The following is a 23,194-nucleotide window of genomic DNA, read 5'->3' as shown; positions in this document are numbered from 1 at the left end:
CCTACGGAGAGCCGGAGCCGCCGCCGCGTCGCTCCCCTACTTGCCTCACGCCGTGGATGTTTTTAATGGCGTAGCTGATTTCTCGCCTCAAGTCCTTCTCATCAAACTCCATCTGAAGGAGGAGGAAAAACGGAAAAAAATCCACAGTTAGGAGGGTTCGGAGGTTGCTCTCCGTCCTGGCCAGACTGGGTCGCTCTCTCTCCGATTTTTATTTATCTCCAGTCTTGAGATCTTGCCAGCGCCCTGGGGCCCTGGGCTCGATTATCCTGCTCCCCGCCTCGGCAACTTCCTCCTGGCAAGCCCAGGGCTTAAAAGCCAGAGGTCGGGCATCGCCACCCAGGACTAACAGCCCCCCTGCGCGTACCCAAACACGCCACCGAGGCGAAGAAAACGTCCCCTCCTTCTGCAAACACCTCCCGGTGCCGGGAAGGGAAAGGTGCCGAGGGACTGCCGGGGTTGAGCCGGGCAAAAGGGAGATCAGCTTGTCCCAACCAGGTGCCGCAGGAACGGGGTTTGCCTGGCACACGTGTCCCCCGTCCGTCTTTCCCTCCCCGTCACACGTGTCCCCCGTCCGTCCTTCCCATCGCACGTGTCCCCCATCCGTCCTTCCCATCCCGTCACACGTGTCCCCGCAATGGCTTTCGCTTCCCATCACACGCGTCTCCCATCCATCTTTCCCTTCCTGTCACACGTGTCCCCCGTCCGTCTTTCGCTCCCCATCACACGTGTCCCCCCATCTGTCTCTCCCTTCCCATCACACGTGTCCCCCCAATGGCTTTCCCTCCTCATCACACATGTCCCCTGTCCCACTTTCCCTCCTCGTCACACGTGTCCCCCATCCGGCTTTCCCTTCCCGTCACACATGTCCCCCTGTCTGTCGTTCCCTCCCTGTCAGACGTGACCCCATATGTCTTTCCCTTCCCGTCACACATGTCCCCCGGCCGGCTTTCCCTTCCCATCACATGTGTCCCCCCATCTGTCTCTCCCTTTCCGTCACACACGTCCCCCCCAATGGCTTTCCCTTCCTGTCACATGCGTCCCCCCGGCTGTCTTTCCCTTCCCATCACACGTGTCCCCCATCCGTCTTTCCCTTCCCGTCACACATGTCCCCCATCCGTCTTTCCCTTCCCGTCACACATGTCCCCCATCCAGCCTTCCCTTCCTGTCACACGTGTCCCCCTGTCTGTCTTTCCCTTCCCGTCACACGTGTCCCCCATCCGTCTTTCCCTTCCCGGCACACACGTTCCCCCGCGGCCGGTTTTACCTTCACCAGCTCAAAGGGAAACCTCTCGTGGAAAATGCGGTTGATTCTGGCGCCCCCGGAGAGCTCCAGCGTATCCACCTGGTCTCCCGAACCTTCGATTCGCTTCTCAAAGTCCACGCCGAACTGCTGGACCATCCTGTGGGGAAGCAGGCGGGATTAAACGGACGCCGGTACGGTACGACGGACGGACGGACGGACAGACACCTGGCGCCACCCCACCGGGGCGCTTCCGCTGGTGAGGGCGGCGTAAAAGCTCCCCAAATTCCCTCCGCTGGAGTCGCGGAAAGAAAAATCTCCCTTTTTCCCATAGTCTAAAAAACAAGTGGATAGGCCGAGGTCGGATGCGCGGCATCCTTTCCCATCCCCAGCCCGAACTGTTCGCTCCGGGCCCGGCAGCCCCGGCACGCAGAGATCGGCAAGCGCCAGACACCAATTCTCGCCCGCAGAGACGCTGAGCAGGCATTTCTGGGAGAGGCTTTCCTCCTCCTCCTCCTGCCAGCCGAGCGCCGGAGGACACGGAATCTCTCCCAGATGCCAGCTTAGCAGCGTCGGGAGTTGGCAGAGCCCTTCGGCAGCCACCGCTCCCTCCCGACGCCGGGGCTATTCCGGGCTCTTGCTCGGAGGAAGGCACCGGCTGAGATAAATGAGCCTCGTGGGAGGAACGGAGGGAGTTTATTCCTGTGCCAGCAGGATTCCTGGCTGGGAGGGGAGATGCTCTGCCAGGTGAGGCCCCGGGAAGGCAGCACTGAGCAAGAGAAACCCCAAAAATCGCCTTGAGGGCGGGGATTCTGCCCCTCCGATCTGTTGAGACCCCCCTGCGGCGCTGCCTCCGGCTGGGGCCATGGGAAGGATGTGGAGCCGTGGAAACGGGGCCGGAGGAGGCCCCGGAGATGCTGGGAGGGCTGGAGCCCCTCTGCTGTGGGGCCAGGCTGAGCTGGGGGGGTTCAGCCTGGAGAAGAGAAGGCTCCGGGGAGAGACCCTAAAGGGGCTCTGGGAAAGCCGGGAAGGGACTCTGGATCAGGGAGGGGAGCCGTGGGATGAGGGGGAAGGTTTTTCGGCTGAAAAAGGGGAGATTTTGGTTAGATATTAGAAGAAATTCATGGCTGGGAGGGTGATGGGCCCCTGGCCCAGGTTGCCCAGAGAAGCTGTGGCTGCCCCATCCCTGGAGGGGTTCAAGGCCAGGTTGGACGGGGCTTTGGGCAACCTGGGCTGGTGGGAGGTGGCCCTGCCCAGGGCAGGGGGTGGCACTGGGTGGCCTTTAAGGTCCGTTCCCACCCAAACCATCCCACGATTCTATGAAACCTACTGTAACAAAGCTTTGGTTTTTCGCGTGGGGTCATCGGGGCGGAAGTTCTTGTATTCCTCAACCTCCTTCTCCAGGGAGAGCAGCTGACTCTGAAGTTTGCTGCGCAGCGAAGGCAGCGTCTCCCGAATGTGGTTGGTCAGTTGCTGCAGAAGAACGGAGACACTGAGACACCCTCCTCCGCACCCCGGACAACCGCAGGAACCATCCTTTTTTCCACCAGAGATGAAGAGCAGTGCCGCGAAACCCTCGGGGAGGGACCAAACCTACCTGGTTTAGGACTTTCTGCAGGTGCGGGGTGCCCATGCGGTCGGCCATGTGCCGGTAAGCCGGGTGAGAAAGGAAGAACTTGCGTTCGGCTGCCAGCGCTGCCCTGATGTCCTTCTTCCCGTCGATGTCCTTCTGGCTTCGGTTCACCACGCCGATGTAGCCTGCAAGAGGACGCGGGGGCTCTTGCTATGGATGGAACCAGCTGAAAGGCACCCGAGCAGGGCCCTGCGGCTCCGCATCGCCACCCGCAGCCCCTTCTCCCGGCGACGGGGGCAGCACCGGGGCTCCCCAGAAGGCACCAGAGGGCACAGGAGCCGCCTTTCCAGGCGTTTGGAACCGTCGCTCTGTCCCCGCGAGAGACAGAGGTTGGGGAAAGGAGGATACGGGGTGACGCAAAGCCTTGGCGGCTCATTATACCTCTTCGTAAAGGAAGCAGCTTGTTCTCCAGCACATCCCTGGCATCCGTGCCTTCATCCATGAGGTCCAGCTTGGTGATGACTCCAATCGTCCGCAAGCCTGAAGCAGCCACACAAAGGAGCGACCAATTAAGCTCACAAATGAGCAATCGCGTCAATCTCACTTCACCGAACGCATCCAGGAGGCACGGGAGCGTGCACCCAAAGCAAACACGGACCCGCCAGCGAGAGGTGGAACCGATGGCCCTTCCTCAGCCATCAGAGGACGGAGAGTCCTCTGCGAGAGGCGGGGAGGGATGAGAAGCCCCGTCTGGTACCAAAGTTGGGGAACTGATGGCTGAGACTCTGCTGCGATGGCCGCTGAAGGCTTTATCCCTCCATACGCGCGGCACGGGCAGGAGGAACCGTCCCGTCTTACCTTGAGGATCGACTTCTTTTGCCATCTTGAGCGCGTCTGAGTTGGCCAGGTCCATGTTGGCCGGCGTGACGGCCAGGATCAAGCTGCTCTCCCTGCTGATGAACTGCAGGATCATGTCTTTGATCTGGTACTCGATGTCCTGCGGTTGGTCCCCCACCGGCACTTTGGTGATCCCCGGCAGGTCGATCAGAGTCAGGTTCAACACTGGAAGGACAGAGAGCACCCGCGTTCGGGATCAAGGCCTGGCGGCGGGAGCTGTCGGTCTCGCAGCTGGGTATTTTCAGATCTGCTGACCCTCCACAAGCTTTAAAATCCCCTCCGAAAGCCCTACAATCCCCTCCACAAGCCTTAAAATCCCCTCCGAAGGAAGAGTCGCTGCTGTATTTGCGCAGGGGGTGGCCCAGGCAGCCCCCGCCGACCAGTGTAAGATCAGCCGGACGCAGGGAGCAGCCGGGATTTGCTTTTGGGATGCAGGTTGGGCTAAACCCCGCAGCCGCTGCGTCTGCAAAGGCCAGCTTTTCTTCCTTGCCGCTGGTTTAAGGCGGGGGCGGAGAAGGAGCTCACTCACCGTGCGGCGAGTAGACGCGGAGGTTGATGGGGATGGGAGAGATGCCTTTGTTGGTTCCCGTCACCCTGTCGGTTTCCGCTTCGATCTCCTGCCGCACCTCGTCGAAATCCGTGAACTTTTTGGATTTGCAGTGCAAAAACTCGGCATATTCTGGAAGAGATCAAAAAATAAATTAGTAATAGCAGTAAGAAGAAGAAAATTTGGCCATCTGGAGCGCAGCGCAGACACAGAGAGACATCTCCCCATTGCAAAGTGGAACCAGTGACGTGCTTTGGTGCAATGCCAGCGGGCATGGATGCCACTCCGGATGTCCCCAAGGGATTACAGAAGCACAGAATCATGGAATTACGGGATGGTAGGGGTTGGAAGGGCCCTCTAGAGATCATCTCCTCCAACCCCCTCCAGAGCAGGCTCACCCAGAGCAGGCGGCACAGGAACGCGTCCGGGCGGGTTTGGGATGGCTCCACAGACGGAGACTCCCCCACTCTCTGGGCAGCCTGTGCCAGGGCTCTGCCACCCGCAGAGTCAAGAATTCCTCCTCCTGTTTAGGCGGAACTTCCCATGCTCACGTTTGTGCCCGTTACCCCTTGTCCTGTCCCCGGGCACCACTGAGAAGAGCCTGGCCCCATCCTCCTGACACCCACCCTTTAAGATCCCCCCTCAGCCGTCTTTTTTCCAGACAAAAAGCCCCAGATCCCTCGGCCTTTCTTCAGCAGAGAGACGTTCCCGTCCCCTCAGCATCTCGGTAGCCCTTTGCTGTCCCCTCTCCAGCAGTTCCCTGTCCCTCTTGACCCGGGGAGCCCAGAACTGGACCCACAACTCCAGCTGCGGCCTCCCCAGGGCAGAGCAGAGGGGGAGGATGACCTCCCTCCACCTGCCGGCCACGCTCTTCTTCATGCCCCCCACGATGCCACTGGCCTTCTTGGCCACCAGGGCCCATGGCTGCCTCATGGCCGTCCCGTCGGCCCCCAGCACTCCCAGGTCTCTCCCCACCGAGCTGCTCTCCAGCAGGTCACCCCCAACCTGTCCTGCTGCGGGGGGTTATTCCTCCCCGGGTGCAGCACCCAGCACGATGAATTAATTAATTAACCTGCTCGTCTCCAGCCTCCCGTCTGGCAGCAGCCCCAAAGCGACTTGGCCGAGCCACTTTCCCCCCCGGGGCCCAGGACGGGGAAAAGAGCGGGGCGACGGCAGGCAGCCTGGCAGCAGCTGCTTCCAGGTGGATTTGGGGAGTTAACGCTTCCCTTTTGCCAAAAAAGAAACTGCCCTTCGGGGGGAGACGCTGGCAGGCGGCCGACGCCGGCTCGGCCGAGCCAAGCGCGCCGGCAGAATGGCCGTGTTTGTTTTCACCCCGGGGCCTGTTTGCCTTGCAGTCCCCGCCGAATTGCTGGGAAATCTTTTATTGCCCGGGCTCCTCGCGCTGGAAGAAAGCTCCCAGTCTTCAGCTGCCAAGATGCTCCGGTGTGACTGGGAGTCAGGGTAAACCCCCAGCCCGGCACCGGCAGCACCCTCGTGACAGTGCCGCGGACCCGGGATATTGTCTTTGCATTGTCCGGAGACCCGGGATAATGTCTTCACACTGTTCGGAGACCCAGAATAACATCTTTGCAGCATCCAGAGACCCGGGATACTGTCTTCGCACCATCTGGAGACCTGGGATATTGTCTTGTCACCATCTGGAGACCTGGAATACCATCTTCGCACCGTCTGGAGACCCGGCATATCATCTTCGCACCGTCCAGAGATCCAGGATATCGTCTTCACACCACCCAGAGACCCAGGATAACGTCTCCACAGCATCCAGAAACCCGGCATATCATCTTCACACCATCCAGAGATCCAGGATATTGTCTTTGCACCATCCGGAGACTGGGCATATCGTCTTCACACCACCCGGAGACCCGGGATACTGTCTTTGCACCGTCCGGAGACCTGGGACATTGTCTTCGCACTGTCCGGAGACCCAGGATAACATCTTTGGACCGCCCGAAAATCTGGCATATCATCTTCACGCCGCCCGGAGACCCAGGACATCGTCTTCGCACTGTCCGGAGACCCAGGATAACATCTTCACACTGTCCAGAGATCCAGCATATCATCTTCGCACCATCCGGAGACCTGGGATAATGTCTTTGCACTGACCGGAGACCCGGGATAACGTCTTTGCACCGTTCGGAGACCCAGGGTACTGTCTTCACGCTGCCTGGAGACCTGGGCTATCATCTTCGCACCATCCAGAGACCCGACATATTGTCTTTGCACCATCTGGAGACCTGGGAGACGGTCTTCGCACCATCTGGAGACCTGGAATAACATCTTCGCACCATCCAGAGACCTGGAATAACATCTTCGCACTGTCTAGAGACCCGGCATATTGTCTTTGCACCATCCAGAGACCCGGGATATTGTCTTTGCATCGTCCAGAGACCTGGGATATTGTCTTTGCACCATCTGGAGACCTGGGATACCGTCTTCGTACCGTCCAGAGACCCAGGATATCATCTTCGCACCGTCCGGAGACCCGGGATACCATATTTGCACCGTCTGGAGACCCAGGATACCATATTGGCACCGTCCGGAGACCCAGGATACCATCTTCACACCGTCTGGAGATCTGGGATGTGGTCTTTGCACCATCCAGAGACCCGGAATAACACCTTTGCGCCATTCGGAGACCTCGGATACTGTCTTCACACCATCCGGAGACCTGGGATATTGTCTTCGCACCGTCCGGACACCCGGGATACCATCTTTGCACCGTCCGGAGACCCGGGATATCGTCTTCGCGCCATCCGGCGAGGAAGCACTGGCAGCGCTTCCCAGCCCCGGCAGCCAAGAAGGAACCACGGCTTCCCCCTGCCTGTACCATGAGCTTTTTTATTTTTCCCAGATTTATCACCCCGTTTCACTCCGTCCCCACAGCCGACAACCCCGCAGCCCGCCGTGGAGCCCGCCTCTGACTCCGGCAACTCCAAGCCCAAGGAAAACCGTGCCAGGAGCCAAACATTAACCAAAGCCCGGCTCCTCCGCGGAGGAGACGCCTGGGAACAGAAAAACAGCCGCTTTTCCAGGCCTCTGCGCAGCCGCCTTCAGGTATTTGAAATTTTCCGAAGGGCTTTTCCAAGTCGTGAGCGCAGGGGAAGCGCGGAGGGGAGCGCGGAGAAGCGAGGGGGAAGAGAGACAGCGTTTCCCCGGGGATAACGATCCCCGGGCTCCTCGAAAAGGGATTTTAGTAGATTTGGGGCCACGACTCGCCCCAGGGGAGAGGGACGGGGCAACTCGCTTCCTCCCTCCCAAATCCCCTGGGTGCGGCGAGGGGAAATACCAGCCCTTCCCTCGCCCTTCCACTCCTACCGGTTCCACGCCTGACGACACCTTATCATCTCAAGGCCGCCAGAGACATTTTGCAATCCTTTTACGTCTTCTGGGTACCAGAAAACGACTAATTACCCGATAAACAGGTCGCCTGAATAAAGGCGAAAGGAGGCTGCGGAGCGCGGCTCCGCTGACCGCTCCGTCTCCGCCAAAATTCACCCAAACCCATGGGGTTTTGTTGTTTTTTTTTTTTTCAGAAAAGGGCGACGCGTTTCATTCCGGGGGAGGCAATAAGAGAAATCTGCCCCCAGATGAGGCCAGTTGATGCGTTTAAAATGTACCCGGTTGGGAAAACGAGCCGTCCCCGCGCCTCGCGTCCGTTCCTCGCCGCGTGGAAGCAGGCGAAGCCGGGGCAGAGCCCGATTTCGCAACTCCCGGGTGCCAGGCTGCGGAAGCGGAACTGAATCATGGGGCGAGGGGGAAGTAGCCGGCAACTCTTTTATTAGCCACCAACAGCGGTTTAAACGCTCGCGGGTGGACCCGATGCCCCATATCATCAGGATAATGGCACCTCGAGGGAAACAGGAATTTTCTGATGGAAGGGAGCAGAAGGACGGACCTAAATCCATCACCGCTTCTGGTCCCTGCTCCCCTGCAGCCTCCCGGGTTTCAACCGCTCTCTCCCCCTTCTCCCGCCCGGACCGTACCTGTCTTGGAGAAGATGAGCTGCAGGATGAGAGGTCGCCGAGTGACGATTCCAGAGCCTCGGGGAAGGAAGTCCCTGCAAGGAATAAAAAGGCAGATATTTACCACTGGGGTTAAGCGAGGCCATCACCCCGAAAACGGAACGGCGGGGGGTGGCCTGAAGGGGCTCGAAAAGGTGTGGGTCCTGCAGAGGATCGGGGCCTGCTCTGCAGAGGGAGCTGGGGGCGGGTAAAAGATGCTCCTGGGAACACGGACGCCCGCAGCAGGACAGGAACGTGCTGTCCCCGTCCCAAGGCCACCTTCCCACCCCGCTGTGGTGAGGAGAGGAGAGGAGAGGAGAGGAGAGGAGAGGAGAGGAGAGGAGAGGAGAGGAGAGGAGAGGAGAGGAGAGGAGAGGAGAGGAGAGGAGAGGAGAGGAGAGGAGAGGAGAGGAGAGGAGAGGAGAGGAGAGGAGAGGAGGACAAGGACAGGACGAGAGGAAGACAAGAGGAGAAAAGAGGAAGATGAGGAGAGGAAGATGAGAGGAGAGGAAGATGAGGATAGGATGACAAGGAGAAGATGAGAGGAAGACGAGAGGAGAGCAAGACGAGAGGAGAGGAAGGTGAAAGGAGAAGAAGACGAGAGGAAGACAAGAGGGGAGGAGGACGAGAGGAAGATGAGAGGAGAGGAGGACGAGGAGAGGAAGATGAGGAGAGAAAGATGAGAGGAGAGGAGGACGAGAGGAGCCGAGAGGAGAGGAAGACGAGAGGAAGATGAGAGGGGAGGAGGACGAGAGGGGAGGAAGATGAAAGGAGAAGAGGACGAGAGGAAGACGAGAGGGGAGGAGGACGAGAGGACGACAAGAGGAAGACAAGAGGAAGATGAGAGGAGAGGAGGACGAGGAGAGGAGGACAAGGAGAGGAAGACGAGAGGAAAACGAGGAGAGGAAGATGAGGAGAGGAAGATGAGACGAGAGGAAGACAAGGAGAGGAAGAGAAAGACGAGAGGGGTTCCCACATCCCTCTGCCTTCACCGCCAACCGCTTCCGAGCGACCACTCCGGAGGCTGTGGGTGCAGGCGTTGGGAAAACAGCTTTCCCACCTGCCAGCCCCTCGGAAACTCCAGTGTCTAAAGCATTTTAACGCCCTGCTAATTCCTTTAAAAAAATACAGCCAGACATCTCGACAGCAGGGGACAAACCCACCGCCTTTATCCTCTGAAACCGCGCATCCTTTACGGTGTCCCCCCCTGTTTCACGGAAGAGCGGAACGAGGGGCAGGAGCGACGGCGTTTCCCCTGCTCGGGGTGTCCTTCGGGAGGATTTTCCCGCCTGGAATGGGCGTTGGGGGCCATCATCACCCAGCAAACGGCTGCAGCTCCGTGTGTGTCCCCCCCGCAGCCTGGGAATGCGACGGCAAAGCGGGTTTGCCGAGCAGCTCCGTGCCGGTGGTTTTGCTTGGAAATGGGAGGGATAAAAGAGCTCCTTGGGAGAAGCCGGAGCAGCTTGGAACGGTTTTATCGCTCCCATTAACGAGGGCACATCCAGCTTATCAGCTGAGCACAAGGAAACGGTGCCCGGCGCTGTCACCCACTCCCCAAGGTGCCCCGGTCACGGAGTGGGAGAGGCTCCGCCGGGAATTCACACCCTCCCCAGGGGCTGTATCCAGCCCCACACATCAGCATCCCGGCTGCTGCCGAGAGAATCGGGAATTACAGCCGCGATATCTACACCGGGAGCAACACCAGCACATAGATTTTGGGAGCGAACCGCGAGCCCTGTTCAGAGCCAGCCCCAAGAAGGTGGTTTTTATAAATAGAAACATGCTTTTTATCGCCCCGGAAAAAAGCTTCCTGCCCAACCGGGAAGACAGGTCCGGCGGCACCGGCGGCAGGAGGTGGGATGCGACAGGAAAAGGGAAGCGTTGGAGGGCGGCAGGATCCATCTCGGCGCGGTTGCGGCTCTGCAGTTTCGCTATGACGGGCCCGGTTACGCCATTTGGAGAGCGGTGGCAGCTTCCTCCTGTCGAAATAAACACCGGGAGGCACAAAAACCCTCCCCACGGACTCACCGCCGGCCCGGAGACCCCAGGAGGGGACAACACTGGTGGCAGGGAGAGAAAACCACGGCATCTAGATGGGATCGAACGCTCCCAGCGGGCTCTGCTGCTCCCTTCTCCCACCGGCCGCGTTAACGACTTTTGGGTACTTAACGATATAAACCCTCAGCTCACGGCTTCCTGAAGCGCGTTACCCTTGACAGAGCCGAGCTGTAGAGCATGAACTCACAGAATCACGGAATCACGGGATGGTAGGGGTTGGAAGGGCCCTCTGGAGATCATCTCCTCCAACCCCCTCCAGAGCAGGCTCACCCAGAGCAGGCGGCACAGGAACGCGTCCGGGCGGGTTTGGGATGTTTTCAGAGTTGGAGACTCCCCCACCTCTCTGGGCAGCCTGTGCCAGGGCTCTGCCACCCGCAGAGTCAAGAAGTTCCTCCTCCTGTTTAGGTGGAACTTCCCATGCTCACGTTTGTGCCCGTTACCCCTCGTCCTGTCCCCGGGCACCACTGAGAAGAGCCTGGCCCCATCCTCCTCACACCCACCCTTTGAGATCCCCCCTCAGCCGTCTTTTTTCCAGACAAAAAGCCCCAAATCCCTCGGCCTTTCTTCATCGGAGAGACGTTCCCGTCCCCTCAGCATCTCGGTAGCCCTTTGCTGTCCCCTCTCCAGCAGTTCCCTGTCCCTCTTGACCCGGGGAGCCCAGAACTGGACCCACAACTCCAGCTGCGGCCTCCCCAGGGCAGAGCAGAGGGGGAGGATGACCTCCCTCCACCTGCCGGCCACGCTCTTCTTCATGCCCCCCACGATGCCACTGGCCTTCTTGGCCACCAGGGCCCATGGCTGCCTCATGGCCGTCCCGTCGGCCCCCAGCACTCCCAGGTCTCTCCCCACCGAGCTGCTCTCCAGCAGGTCACCCCCAACCTGTCCTGCTGCGGGGGGTTATTCCTCCCCGGGGGCAGCACCCTGCGCTTGCCCCTCTTGAATTCCAGAAGGTTCCTCTTTGCCCAACTCTCCAGCCTGGCCAGGTCTCTCTGGATGGCGGCACGGCCTTCCGGGGTGTCGGCCACCCCCCCAGCTTTGTGTCACCTCTAAACCTGCCCAGGGGACGCTCTGTCCCTTCATCCAGGCCATTGATGACGACACTGAAGAGGACTGGGCCCAGCACTGACCCCTGGGGAACACCACCCGTCACCCGTCGCAGGGTCAGGCACGAGCAATTTGCCCTTTCCATGCAAAAGAGAAGCCAAACAAGAGACGGTTTCATGGCAGAGGACGTCACAGCTCCCAACCGGCAGCTGACACGGGCCAGCGGGGCCGGGGCACCCCCGCCTGGCACCCGGGGACTGGCAATAAGTGGGTGTTTTTACAACCGAGGGGTGTTACCGCGCTCGCACACACGCATTTTTGCGGCCGGGGTTGGCAGGAACTGTATCCTTCAGGATAAAATACCGATGGCAAACACAAGGAGCCGGGGGGGGGCGGGACACCAGAGCCTGCCAGAAGGTCCCCAGGGCATATTTTTTTTTTTTTTTAAACATTAAAGTGAGTCAGAGATGTGGGGCAGGTGGCACGGAGCAGGACCTCCACGGGGCTGCCACACCTCAGCGACGCAATCACCGAGGAGTGAGGTCAAACCGGTGTTTGAAATGACGACGTTCAACCCGGATTTTCCCCATTTGCCCGGGTATTCGGATTAATCCTCTCTCTCTCTCTCCCCGCCTGCCCTTTGCGTGCGGGACCAGGAAACTACTCTGCTTTACGGAGAGAACAAAAAGGCAAAGGTCAGAGGTGGAAAAGGTACATTTAACACATCCCGGCCCCTGTAAAACCTCCCGGGGCGAAGGCACCGGAGCGGTGAGCGCTGCCCGGCCCCTCTCTGGTTTCAGGCTCTCGTTTAGCAGAGAATCACGGAACGGTTTGGGTGGGAAGGGGCTTTAAAGACCCTCCAGCCCCGTCCAACCTGGCCTTGAACCCCTCCAGGGATGGGGCAGCCACAGCCTCTCTGGGCAACCTGGGCCGGTGTTTCACCACCCTCACAGGCAACAATTTCTTCTAATATCTAACCAAAATCTCCCCTTTTTCGGTTTAAACCCATTCCCCCTCGTCCCACGGCTCCCCTCCCTGATCCAGAGTCCCTCCCCGGCTTTCCCGGAGCCCCTTTAGGGACTGGAAGGGGCTCCAAGGTCTCCCCGGAGCCTTCTCTTCTCCAGACTGAACAACCCCAGCTACAGATGATCCCCTAAATACATTATCCATGTGCATATACCTGTGATTTTTATGTATATTTATTCATTTAACACACAAAACCTCACTTGGTCTGCCTTTGGCTCACACACCGCCCCCGGCTCCGGATCCCGCACGTGTACCAAGGGATAACAGAACGGTTTCTTTCCCATTTTCAAGTTTTGCCCCCCTCAAATCCGCTGCCGTAACTGCGCTTTCCTCGCTGGTTCTCTCGGAGTTGTGGGGACGAGGGAAGGAAGCTCATTAAAATGTTTAAACGAACCCTTCCTTAAGCAAGCCGAAGGTTTTCTTTTGGAAAAGTCTCCTTTCGGATGGGCTACACCCGGAGCCGGGGGCTGCGGCGCTCGTTGTGGTGTAACAGGGCTTGGTGGAGAACCATGGGATGGTTTGGGTGGGAAGGGACCTTAAAGGCCACCCAGTGCCACCCCCTGCCCTGGGCAGGGCCACCTCTCACCAGCCAAGGTTGCCCAAAGCCCCGGCCAACCTGGCCTTGGACCCCTCCAGGATGGGGCAGCCACAGCTTCTCTGTTCCGGCATCTCACCACCCTCAGAGTGAAGAATTTCTTCTACTATCTCCCCTAAATCTCCCCTTTTTCAGCTGAAAACCCTTCCCCCTCGTCCCACGGCTCCCCTCCCTGATCCAGAGTCCCTTCCCGGCTTTCCCGGAGCCCCTTTAGGGACTGGAAGGGGCTCCAAGGTCTCCCCGGAGCCTTCTCTTCTCCAGGCTGAACCCCCCCAGCTCAGCCCGGCCCCACAGCAGAGGGGCTCCAGCCCTCCCAGCATCTCCGGGGCCTCCTCCGGCCCCGCTCCCACAGCTCCGCATCCTTCCCATGGCCCCAGAGCCCAGCATTATCTTGATGAATCCTTCCCCAGTGGCTCCCGTGGTGGCTCTTCCCCAAAATCAAGGGAAAAAACACCCCGAACACCCTGGCAAGAGACCCACCAGACCGTCCTTCCGTGTCCCCCGTGTCCCTCCAAGACCTGTTTTCACTCCCAAAGCCCCTCGCTCACTCCCAAATTCCCTTCCCTCCATTCTAAGCCGACTCTGCCCGCTGATAACGCCCTTTCCCCCTGCCCTCGCCGTTTATTGCCGTCCCTCTGCCTATGGCCGCCATAAAACGCCAAAGCCGTGATTTACACCCGCGGAGCCAGACTCGGCACGGCCCATTCCACGCAGGCGCCCTACCTCTAGATAAGAAAAAGGTCGCGCTCATCTCCATCCCCACCCCGTGGAGAAATTCTCCGCCCCAAGAGCCTCCAACGCACCATTCACCGTGATTTAAAAATCTCCGCGAGCCACCCTGGGCCTGAGGTGTCGACGTTTGGTCCAAATGTTGGGTTTTCTCACCATTTTGGGGGGCTCCGTAGCACTTTATGGAGGCGATTCAGCGTCCCGCGGGGAGTAGGGTGCTCTTACCGAGGTCCGGCTACCTCCGTCCCCGTCTGGCTGAGTCTCGGTTTTCTTTATGGCCGCCGGCAGCACTGGTAACGCCAAACGAAGGACTCATAATGCCTCATTGAGGTTTGGTTCCTCCAAGACGCTGCCGATGGCAGGACCCCCCCCCACCGCCCGCATCACAACGGCTCCATTGTCAGCCGGGTCCGAGCGGCCGCCGCGCTCAATGCCCGGGTTTTACAGGGCTCTGAAAATGGCTTTTTTTTGTTGTTGTTTTTGTTGTTTTGGTTTTTTGTGGGTTTTTTTTTTTTTTTTTTTTTTTTTAACGCCGTCATTTGTCGGAGTGGCGCGGCGAGAGCCGGGGGGACACGCTCGTCCTGACACGACAAGGGCTCCAAAGAAGGGTCCGTCAATGCACGTTTCATCGGGACGGCTTTTAATACAGCCACTAATGCCATTTTAATGCAGTATTTTAGATTTCCTTTTGTGCTTTTCCCCAATAATGAGAGAATCGAGGCTCTTCAGACCCAAGGCCAGCCCATTTTGACGCCCGCTAGAACAGAGAGAGCAGCGACACGGATTCCTTCCCCCCAGATAAATCGAAGTTCAGCATCTAATTCACAGATTTAGAGGGATCTGAGCCCAATTCCTGGCTCCTCCGCAGGTTTTTTGGCGCGACCGGCGGCATCTTAAGGCGTTTGAACGGGGCTCGTAACCCTCCTCTCGTATTTTACGGGACCACCGTACCGTGGCTTGCCCTGTCCTCGGTGGTTTTAAGTGGTTTTAAGGTTCTCGAAACAGTTAAAAACCACCCAAGCGGGGCCAGTCTGCAGGGATCCAGACCTCCCGCTGAGTCCTTATCCCAGCGCTGAGGCTGGTTTGAGCTCACCCCTAACGCAATCAACCCAAAATCCCTCATTCTGAAGAGGGAACAATGTCTTTCCCCGCGGTTTCCTTGCAATGGGGATACGAGATAAAGCGGGGGATGAGCCGAAACCGCCTCGTCCGCATCCTGCCCCTGTCTCTAGTGAGGCTGGGTGGCACGCAGGGGACCGGGATACGTCACTGAAGAAGCCGCCATGGCTCGTTAACGGCACACGGGACACCGGCTTCCAAGCGCTGCTGGAGTCGGGCTTCCTAGGGGGGCTCTGCACCTTCCTACCGGGTCAGAAAAGCCAAGATTAAAGGTCAAACGGCCGCGAAAAAGGGGGCAGGATCGGCAAAAATAACCGAATAAGCGCGGCCGCGTTCCCTCCGTGTTGTTTATTCATCCCCAGCTCGAATCACCCAGAGGCTGAAGGCTTCACCGACAACTCTCCCACCCTTCGGCCGCCGCCATTGCCCCGGGCAGCTTCACCTTAGAGCTAGCTCCCGGAAGGAAAACCACTCCACCGGGGAATTTTCCCTGTTTATGTCCCATTTCGCAGACTAAAACCAGCAGACGCTACTCAGTTCCGTCCCTCCGCTGGACATCGCCTCGGTTCTTAAGCCCAGCTCCCTTCCCGAGGGATGCAGCGGGTCCGTCCCTCCGCCTGGCACTTATACGGATGTGCGTTTGCACGCTCAGAAGCGGCTTCAGGCAGAAAAGCTTTTACGGATAAAATGCGGCCCTTACACTCAAAAGCATTCTCCGCTCCACGAATTCGGCTGGAAATCTAGAGCAGGCTTCAACGCGGATGGTAACGAACAGTCGGGAAGAGCCCGGAGGCCTCAGCAATCGTCACCATCCCGGAGAAAACGCTCGATGCTGCCGGCGGGGGGATAAAAACCGATGGGTTTTACCCGGCTGCGAGCGCTGGGACGGGTACCCCAACAGCGTCCAGTGCTGCGCCGAGATAAGCAGGCAGTTCCTGCCCAAGCTTGGTAAGGAAAGAGCTGTTTGGGGGCTATTTTTCCCCAAATTACGGTGCGGAGCTGTGTAACAATAATCTATATTCCTCATTATCGCATTCCCAAATGACTGGAGAAAGCAACGCTTTAAAGAGATGTTGACACGCTGCTACGACGGCGCCCAGCGAGCCGAGGGCCAGAGAGCACCGACCCAACGCAGGGCAGAATCCACCCCAGGCGTAATTAGCGCTTATTAACACGAGCTGCAGAACAAAAATTAGCACCACGGGACGGGAGCGAAAAGCTCCCGGTTACAATGGGGCAGATTCGGCCGCGCAAAAAACCCTCCCGCGCAAAGCCCGTGTTTGCGGAGCGCGTTAACCCCTCATTAAATGCCTTCGATGCTCCCAAACAAAGATTTTTAATTACCGGGGCCGGTTTTCCAGCAGCACTGTAATTAGAAGCTGCCAAAATTTTCATCGGCAGCAACTGAGGAGGGGGAATAACTCGACCGTTTCAAGCCAAAAGGCAGCGAAGCTCCGCAAAGCCCCCACAGGAGTTTAATCTGGGGGGGTTCGAGCTCCGATTATCCAGGCGATTCCTCCTCTCCCTCCCACCACTGGGCTGAAAAAGGCTCCCCGGCAGCGGATCCACGCTACGGAATCCAACCTTTTTGAGGACAAAAGAAGCGGCAAAATGTGTCAGGTCATGGATGGCACAGCAGGCTCCGGATCCCAACCTCGCCGCTCGGAAAAATGTTACAGAAGTGGGGGGAAAAAAAAAAAAAAAAAAAAATCAGGGAAAACTCAGGCGGCGCTTTCAAATGACACTTTTCTACAGCCAAAGGGAACCACCGGCACATCTCCGCAGCAACAGCAACGCCAAAACCAGCCCGAAAGGTCGGGAAAACCACCCGGCCAACTTTTTTGGGGAATGTTAAGGTTCACGTAGGCGCCGGGGAAGAGATGGACTGAGCCGCTGCTGGTTTGTGGGTGACAAGATCCGCGCCGGCCCGTGCCAGGATGGAATGACGTCACAGGAAGGCCGCTATTGTTAATATTACACCATCCGACGGCAACCCCGTCACGCGATGGTCTTTTCGAGCTGGAGAAAGAAGGAGGCCTGGGTCGAGGAGGGGAAGAAAGCGGCAGGAATCCAGCACCGCCGATGGCTCCTCAACCCCACGGACGGAGCAAACGCCGGAGGAAACGACGACCGACTCAGAGCTGAGCCATTAATCCCCCGACCGGCGCTGCCGTCCCCATAAAGGCAGCGGGGAGAGGGAGAGAGAGAGAGAAAAAAAGGCGGCGAAGGTCGAAGTTTTGGCGCACAAGCAGTTGTTCTTCGCGATTCCGGATGATTTCGAAAGCGCCCGGCATGATTTTTAAACCCCGCGGTGTGTGTGCGGGGTGGAACCCCTGCGTCCGTCCGTCCGTTCTCCCCCACCCCCCCCCGGTTATCGGGGGCGGCCACGTTCTCCTCCCCGCCCTTCACACCCCGGGCTGGGCGTCAAGGCCGCGGCCTGGCCTTATCCTGACCGGTGGCCAAGCCCCGACACCTCGGTGCTATCTCAGGATAGCAGGACGATGGAACCGGGGGTGTGTGTGTGTGGGGGAGACAGGAATGGCTGCGGGCCCGACGTTACCGGCCTGGAAACAGAAGCGTCTTCACGGTGTCACCAAACCGGGGGTTCAGCATCCCGGTGTCCAGTCTCACCCCCCCGCACCCGCCGGTTCCTCCTCACGCCTGGCAGCGTCTCCAGGAGGATCCAGAGGCGGGACGAGCCCCCACGGTGCGACGGGAGGCCCCGGGGAGCCTCACCTGCCCGGTAGCATCCTTCCATCGCCGCCGCCTCCGGTGCATCGGGCCGGCCCGGTATTCACAGAAACCCCCTACGCCAACGCCCTGCGCGCCGGCCGAGGCCCGACCCCCCCGCCTGCGCCGCTGGCGTAAGGGCCCGCCGGTGAGCCGCTCCCCCCGGGGAGGCGCCTTACGCCAAGTGCGTAGGGAACGGCCGGGCGAAGGGGGAGCGGGGCCGCTCCGCACTTTGCGTAGCGCGCGCGCGCGCGGAAGGGGACGGCCGGGGGGGGGTCGGGTCCCACAGGCGGCAACCGCGCCCTACGCAGGCCGGGATTCACGAAGCGCGCTTACGCCAGCGGCGCAGCGGAGGCGGCGTAGCGGCCCCGCCGCCGTTTCCCCGTCCCCGCCGCCGCCGCCCCGCCACTCACCGTCCCACGAAGTTCTCCAGCACCGAGCTCTTGCCCGCGCTCTGCCCGCCCACCACGGCGATCTGCGGCAGGTCGAGGTGGCAGCTCTGCCCGATGGAGCTGAAGGCGTCCTGCAGCTTGTTCACCAGCGGGATCAGCTCCTCCATGCCCCGGTTCCCCATGGCGGTGGCGGGGGGGGGAGAACGGGACACCCGCTCTCCCGGCGGCGGCGGCGGCTCCTCCTCACAGGGCCCGCGGCGGCGGCGACCAAACTTCCCCTCCGACTCTCCTCATCCGGCACTGGCGACACCCCCGGGGCGCCGCTCCGCCCGCCCCGCCCCTCTCCCCTCAGGCCGCGCGACCATTGGCCGGCCCGCCCGTCGATCAGAGGAATCTGCCGAGCGGAGCGGAGCAGCGGGACGTCAATCAGGCCGGGAAGGAGGGACGGGAAAGCCGCGCCCCTTCTCTGCCGTACTATTGGTCTCCCGGCGCGTCGCTCATCGCTACCAGCCAATGGGAGGTGGAGTTGGCCTGTCAGCTGAGGCGGCACCGCTGCAGCTCCCGCCCCTCGGCACCGCTCTTGCCATTTCATTGGCAGAGACGACTGCCGCTCCGCAAAGCTAGCGAATCACTACCCGAACAACACCGACGAGTTCACCCGCCTCTAGCCACCCTCCCTCCCTCTCATTGGACGGCGCGACTGCCACTCCACCGGCTGGACCAACCCAGCCGGAGAGGCGAGGCGGGAGGAAAACCCTCACGCCATTCGCCAGCCGCCTGTCAATCAAAGATCCCTGCCAGCCGATTGGCCCTTAGCCCTTTTCCCAGGCAGAGCCCGGTGACCGTAGACCCTCGTGTAGCCGCGCACGCCCGACGCCGGTCTCCGAGTCGACGCCCCGGTACCGGCCCGACCCCTCCTTTCCCCCCACTCCGGTCCCCGGGGAACCCCCAGCACCGACAACCCGACGGCGGTCCCCTCGGGGGGGGTCTTTATTTCCATCCCGCGCCGGGGAGGGGCTCCCCTCACCGCACCGTCCCCCCCGGTACCGGCGGGGAGCCCCGGCGCGGCGGCGAGGCCGGAGCGGGGGTCTGCATGCCGGTCACCAACCGGCTGAGCCCCGCCGGGAAGCGGCCGGCGCAGAGAACGTCTGAGCTTGCCCTGGAAGAGATGAGGAAGGAGAAGGCGGGGGGGTTTTGTGGGAGGGGGCACCCCAAAAAAAACGGCTCCCAGCACCGGTACCGGCACTTACCGGAGCTCGGCGGGGAGCGAGGGGCCGGGAGCCGGCGGGGTGGTGGGCAGGGAACGGCGCTGGCGGCTGAGATACGCAGGGGGCAGGTCCTGGGGCAGCTCCAGCGGCAGGGCCAGCTCTGGCGAGGGGGGGGGATAACGGCAACATCAGCCCCCGGCAATTCGGGGCACGGAGAATCCCCCGGCACCCAAAAAAACACCTCCGGGGGCGGCGGATCTGGGATTTGAGGGGGTGACGGACACCTCCCAAATCCAGCACCCCGCTGAGCTTCCCAGTATGAAGTAGGGGGGCTTTTCCCAGGGGAAATTCCCCCCCTTTCCCGGCAGTTCCTACCGCTCCGGATGCGGCTCAGTGCCGGTCCCAGCAGTTTCCCCTCCGTGCTCAGCAGCGAGTATTTCTCCGACCGTAGCTCCGGGTTCAGCCCATCCACCGTCCGACGGCTCGGTCGCTCCTCCAGGGGCTCGGGCCGGCCGGAATGCATCGCATCCATCTTCCAAGCTGGGAAAGGGAAGGAGAAAACGGGGATCAGCATGGCACCGGTCACCCCAGCACCATGGGAAGGTCCTGGTGACACCGGAGGGGACGCAGCCCCGCTCCTGGGGTCCCCACAGGTGACCAAGCACCTAAACCCATTCACAGCCACCTCCGGGGCAGGATGGGATGTCCCACATCCATCTTCCAAGCTGGGAAAGGGATGGAGAAAACAGGGATCGTCACAGCACTGGTCACCCCAACACTACGGGAAGGTCCCGGTGACACCGGAGGGGACCCAGCCCCGCTCCTGGGGTCCCCACAGGTGACCAAGCACCTAAACCCATTCACAGCCACCTCCGGGGCAGGATGGGATGTCCCACATCCATCTTCCAAGCTGGGAAAGGGATGGAGAAAACAGGGATCGTCACAGCACTGGTCACCCCAACACTACGGGAAGGTCCCGGTGACACCGGAGGGGACCCAGCCCCGCTCCTGGGGTCCCCACAGGTGACCAAAACCCAGTTGTGGCAACCTCCGGGGTGGGACAGCATTTTCCCACTCCCATTTTGGGCCGGTTTCGGCACAGACGAGCTGCGACCAGGACACTCCCACCCCCATTTCCCACACCAAAAGGGGAAGAATTGGTGCCAGAAGCAGCTCGTCCCCAAAATTGGGGGGGGGGGAGCGGTCTGGACACCCCCCAGGCACGGCCGCAGCAGGTAGCGGAGGGAAGCTTGTGTCCCCGTCATCTGAGGGAACCTACTCGGCATTTCCAGAATCGGGACTCAATATTTCGGGTCTGAAATGGCTGATCTGGTCCCGCGGATTCACCAAGACACCGGCTTTGCCGGTCCCCAGCAACACGGAGAGATGCCCCAGAGACACCAGCAGCCATTCCCCTTCCTCTTCCCCTCTCAACCGGTCCATTACCCGACTCCCAGCGAGATTTTTGAGGTAAAACCTCCCCATTTCAGGAAGGAGAGCAGAGGAGACAGGGCTGGGATCAACTCCCAGGCTGCTCCGGGGGGGAAACGACCCAGATTTGCTCCATCGGAGCCAGGCTGCCACGTGCCTCTGCTTGCCTGAGCATCCCTCCTTCCTCCGGCTCGTTAACACTATAATGAGTTCATCACTCACGGGGCTCTTTCCACACTGGGTCCTTGCCTGAGCCCACGGAGGACAGAGCCGGGGCTTTCGGGATCATTCCGAAAGGCCGTTTTAATTTGGTTTTCAGTCATTCGCTCTTCCCGAGGGAGGTTACCTCCTTCCGACCGGCGGGTTCCCTCACAGCGAGATGGCACCTTCGCCTCCCTCGCGCTGGCAGCCGATGACGGCCGAGTCTGGAAAAACACAAATAGCAATTTTTATCAAAACAAGGAATATTTCCCCAGCTTAGGCTTCCCATGCTCACCGCCCAGCTCTCCCAACGACCTGATGCGGAGTGCCTGGATCCTGCCAGGCCCCACCAGGACCTGCCCCAGGGGAAAATGGGGGGATAACGGAGAAATGGGGGGATAATGGGTCTCTCCCTGCTCAGACCTTTCAAGGTCCGGACGATGAGGTGCCTCGGGCTGAAATCCTGTGTGAGGCTGGCACGGGGGATGCCGAGGGGAGGGAGGGAGCTGTTGTGTGAGGGGAAACTGAGGCAGGGGGTGGAGGAGGTGGATTCCCCTGGGGGAGCTTAGGGACCGGGGCGGGTCTGGATGAGAAGCGGACAGAAGAGGGGGCCCTCCCTGCGGGGCTTAGGGACCAGGGGAGGGGTCTCTCGCCAGGATGAGGGAGGCAGAGAAGGGAGCTCTCGCTGGGGGACATAGGGACCAGGGCAGGGGGTTCTCCCTGGGGGGCTTAGGGACTGGGGGAGGGGGCTCTTCCCCAGGTACAGGGGGGCAGAGGAGGGGGTCCCGGGGTGAGGAGGGGGCTCTCCTAGGGATCACAGCGCGGGGGAAGGAGGGGACTCTCCAGGGGGGACATGGGGGACCGGGGCGGGGGGGTGTCTCCCGGGGGACACGGAGGCCGGAGAAGGGTCCCCGCCCCCGCCCGAGCCCGGCGCGGAGGCCGCAGGCCCAACATGGCGGCCGCGTCGCCCCTGGTTACGGCCACTTCCGCGGGGACGCGACGGCGGCCGGAAGCGCTGGTCACGTGTGAGGGGAAGAGGCAAGATGGCGGCGCCCAGTGCGGCGGGGCCGGGCCCGGCGCCGCTGCTGCGGGTGATGGCGGAGTGCGGGCGGAGCCGGGCGCGGGCCGGAGAGCTGCGGCTGCCTCACGGCCCCGTCCCCTGCCCCGTCTTCATGCCCGTGGGCACCCGCGGCACCGCTAAAGGCGTCACGGCGGCCCAGCTCGCCGCCCTCGGCTGCCGCATCTGCCTCGGCAACACCTACCACCTGGGCACGCGGCCGGTGAGCGCCGCCGCGGCGGGGGGGGGTGGGGGTGGGGGAGGACGGGGACGGACCGGGAGGGGCCACCGGGATGAGGACGGGGCCCGCCCGCAGCCACCGGCGAGCAGCGGGCACGGGAGGGCCCCCTCCCCGCGGTGGCCACGCCCCCGATCGCGGAGAGGCCACGCCCCCTGGATGGCCACACCCCCTAAAGACCCCACGCTTGGAGAGGCCACGCCCCCAAAGCCCCTGCTCCCATAGAGGCCACGCCCCCGATGCAGGGAGGCCACGCCCCCAAAGACCCCCACTCCCTGATTGGCCATGCCTCCTGGATGGTCACGCCCCCAAAGACCCTGCTCCTGGATAGGCCATGCTCCCTGAATGGCCACGCCCCCAAGGCCCAGCTCCGGGAAGGCCACGCCCCTTTGCCCTTAAAAGTCCCCCTCAGGTAGCCACGCCCCCCGCCATGACCCCGCCCTCCTGTTCCTGATGTGGCCACGCCCCTTTAGTGGCCCCGCCCCCAGAGGGTCCCAGCCCCTGGGAGAGACCTGCCGTAGCCCCGCCCCCCCGGCGCGCTGGCCCCGCCCCCTGGGGGGGGTCCCCTTGCCCCTGGGCTGGGGGGGGCTCAGCCCCCACGGTCCCCCCCGCCCCCCCCCAGCTCTGACCCCCCCCCCCCCCCACGGCAGGGCCCGGAGCTGGTGCAGCGTGCGGGGGGCCTCCACGGCTTCATGGACTGGCCCCACAACCTGCTGACGGTGAGGGGGGGCGGGGGGGCTGGGACCCCCACCTTGCGCGGGGGGGTGGGGGGGGGAGGGAATGGACACACACCCCAGGACCCCCCACATCGGGGGAGGGACGCCCCCAGGACCCCACCTGGGGGTCTATGACACCCACCAGACCCCCACACTTGGGGACACTCCCCTCCCGCCGCCCCCCAGACCCCCACCCTCGGGGGGGGGGGAACCCCAGGACCCCCATCTAAGGGAGAGAAAACCCCCGGGACACCCACTGGGGGGGGGGGGGCGGGGATGACACCCGAGACCCCCACTTGGGGACACACACCCCCCCCCCCCCCCAGACCCCACACGTCTGGGGGCACACACCGGGGGGGAAAACCCCAGAC

At 61.3% G+C, this 23,194-nt stretch overlaps 2 protein-coding genes across 10 annotated transcripts in view; one reads left to right on the top strand and one right to left on the bottom strand.

The window, feature by feature from the left end:
• Window positions 1–18,293, bottom strand: part of DNM2 (dynamin 2) — a 39,157-nt gene extending 20,864 nt beyond the window's left edge. For 8 of the 9 annotated variants that reach the window (XM_063319053.1, XM_063319049.1, XM_063319051.1 and 5 more), the window contains exons 1-9: window positions 17,994–18,293; window positions 8,262–8,335; window positions 4,240–4,389; window positions 3,672–3,875; window positions 3,255–3,353; window positions 2,838–2,998; window positions 2,571–2,713; window positions 1,265–1,400; window positions 45–112 (exon numbers count right to left, since the gene is read on the bottom strand). In XM_063319053.1, coding sequence (XP_063175123.1) covers window positions 45–112; window positions 1,265–1,400; window positions 2,571–2,713; window positions 2,838–2,998; window positions 3,255–3,353; window positions 3,672–3,875; window positions 4,240–4,389; window positions 8,262–8,335; window positions 17,994–18,154 — 1,196 coding nt within the window. In that variant the 5' untranslated portion in view covers window positions 18,155–18,293. Of the gene's footprint in view, window positions 1–44; window positions 113–1,264; window positions 1,401–2,570; window positions 2,714–2,837; window positions 2,999–3,254; window positions 3,354–3,671; window positions 3,876–4,239; window positions 4,390–8,261; window positions 8,336–17,586; window positions 17,651–17,993 lie in introns of those variants that run through there. The other variant, XM_063319057.1, reaches the window with a different exon arrangement.
• Window positions 18,294–21,241: 2,948 nt separating this feature from the next.
• QTRT1 (queuine tRNA-ribosyltransferase catalytic subunit 1) overlaps window positions 21,242–23,194 on the top strand; it is a 3,014-nt gene continuing 1,061 nt past the window's right edge. Inside the window, exons 1-2 of the mRNA XM_063318958.1 lie at window positions 21,242–22,092; window positions 22,758–22,836. Coding sequence (XP_063175028.1) covers window positions 21,856–22,092; window positions 22,758–22,836 — 316 coding nt within the window. The 5' untranslated portion in view covers window positions 21,242–21,855. The remainder of the gene's footprint in view (window positions 22,093–22,757; window positions 22,837–23,194) is intronic.

This window comes from Chroicocephalus ridibundus, chromosome 29 (genome assembly GCF_963924245.1).
Source record: "Chroicocephalus ridibundus chromosome 29, bChrRid1.1, whole genome shotgun sequence".
In the NCBI taxonomy this organism is placed as follows: Eukaryota; Metazoa; Chordata; class Aves; order Charadriiformes; family Laridae; genus Chroicocephalus; species Chroicocephalus ridibundus.
The sequence above is the reverse complement of the archived record's forward strand: the minus strand, read 5'-3'. Positions and strand labels throughout refer to the sequence as shown.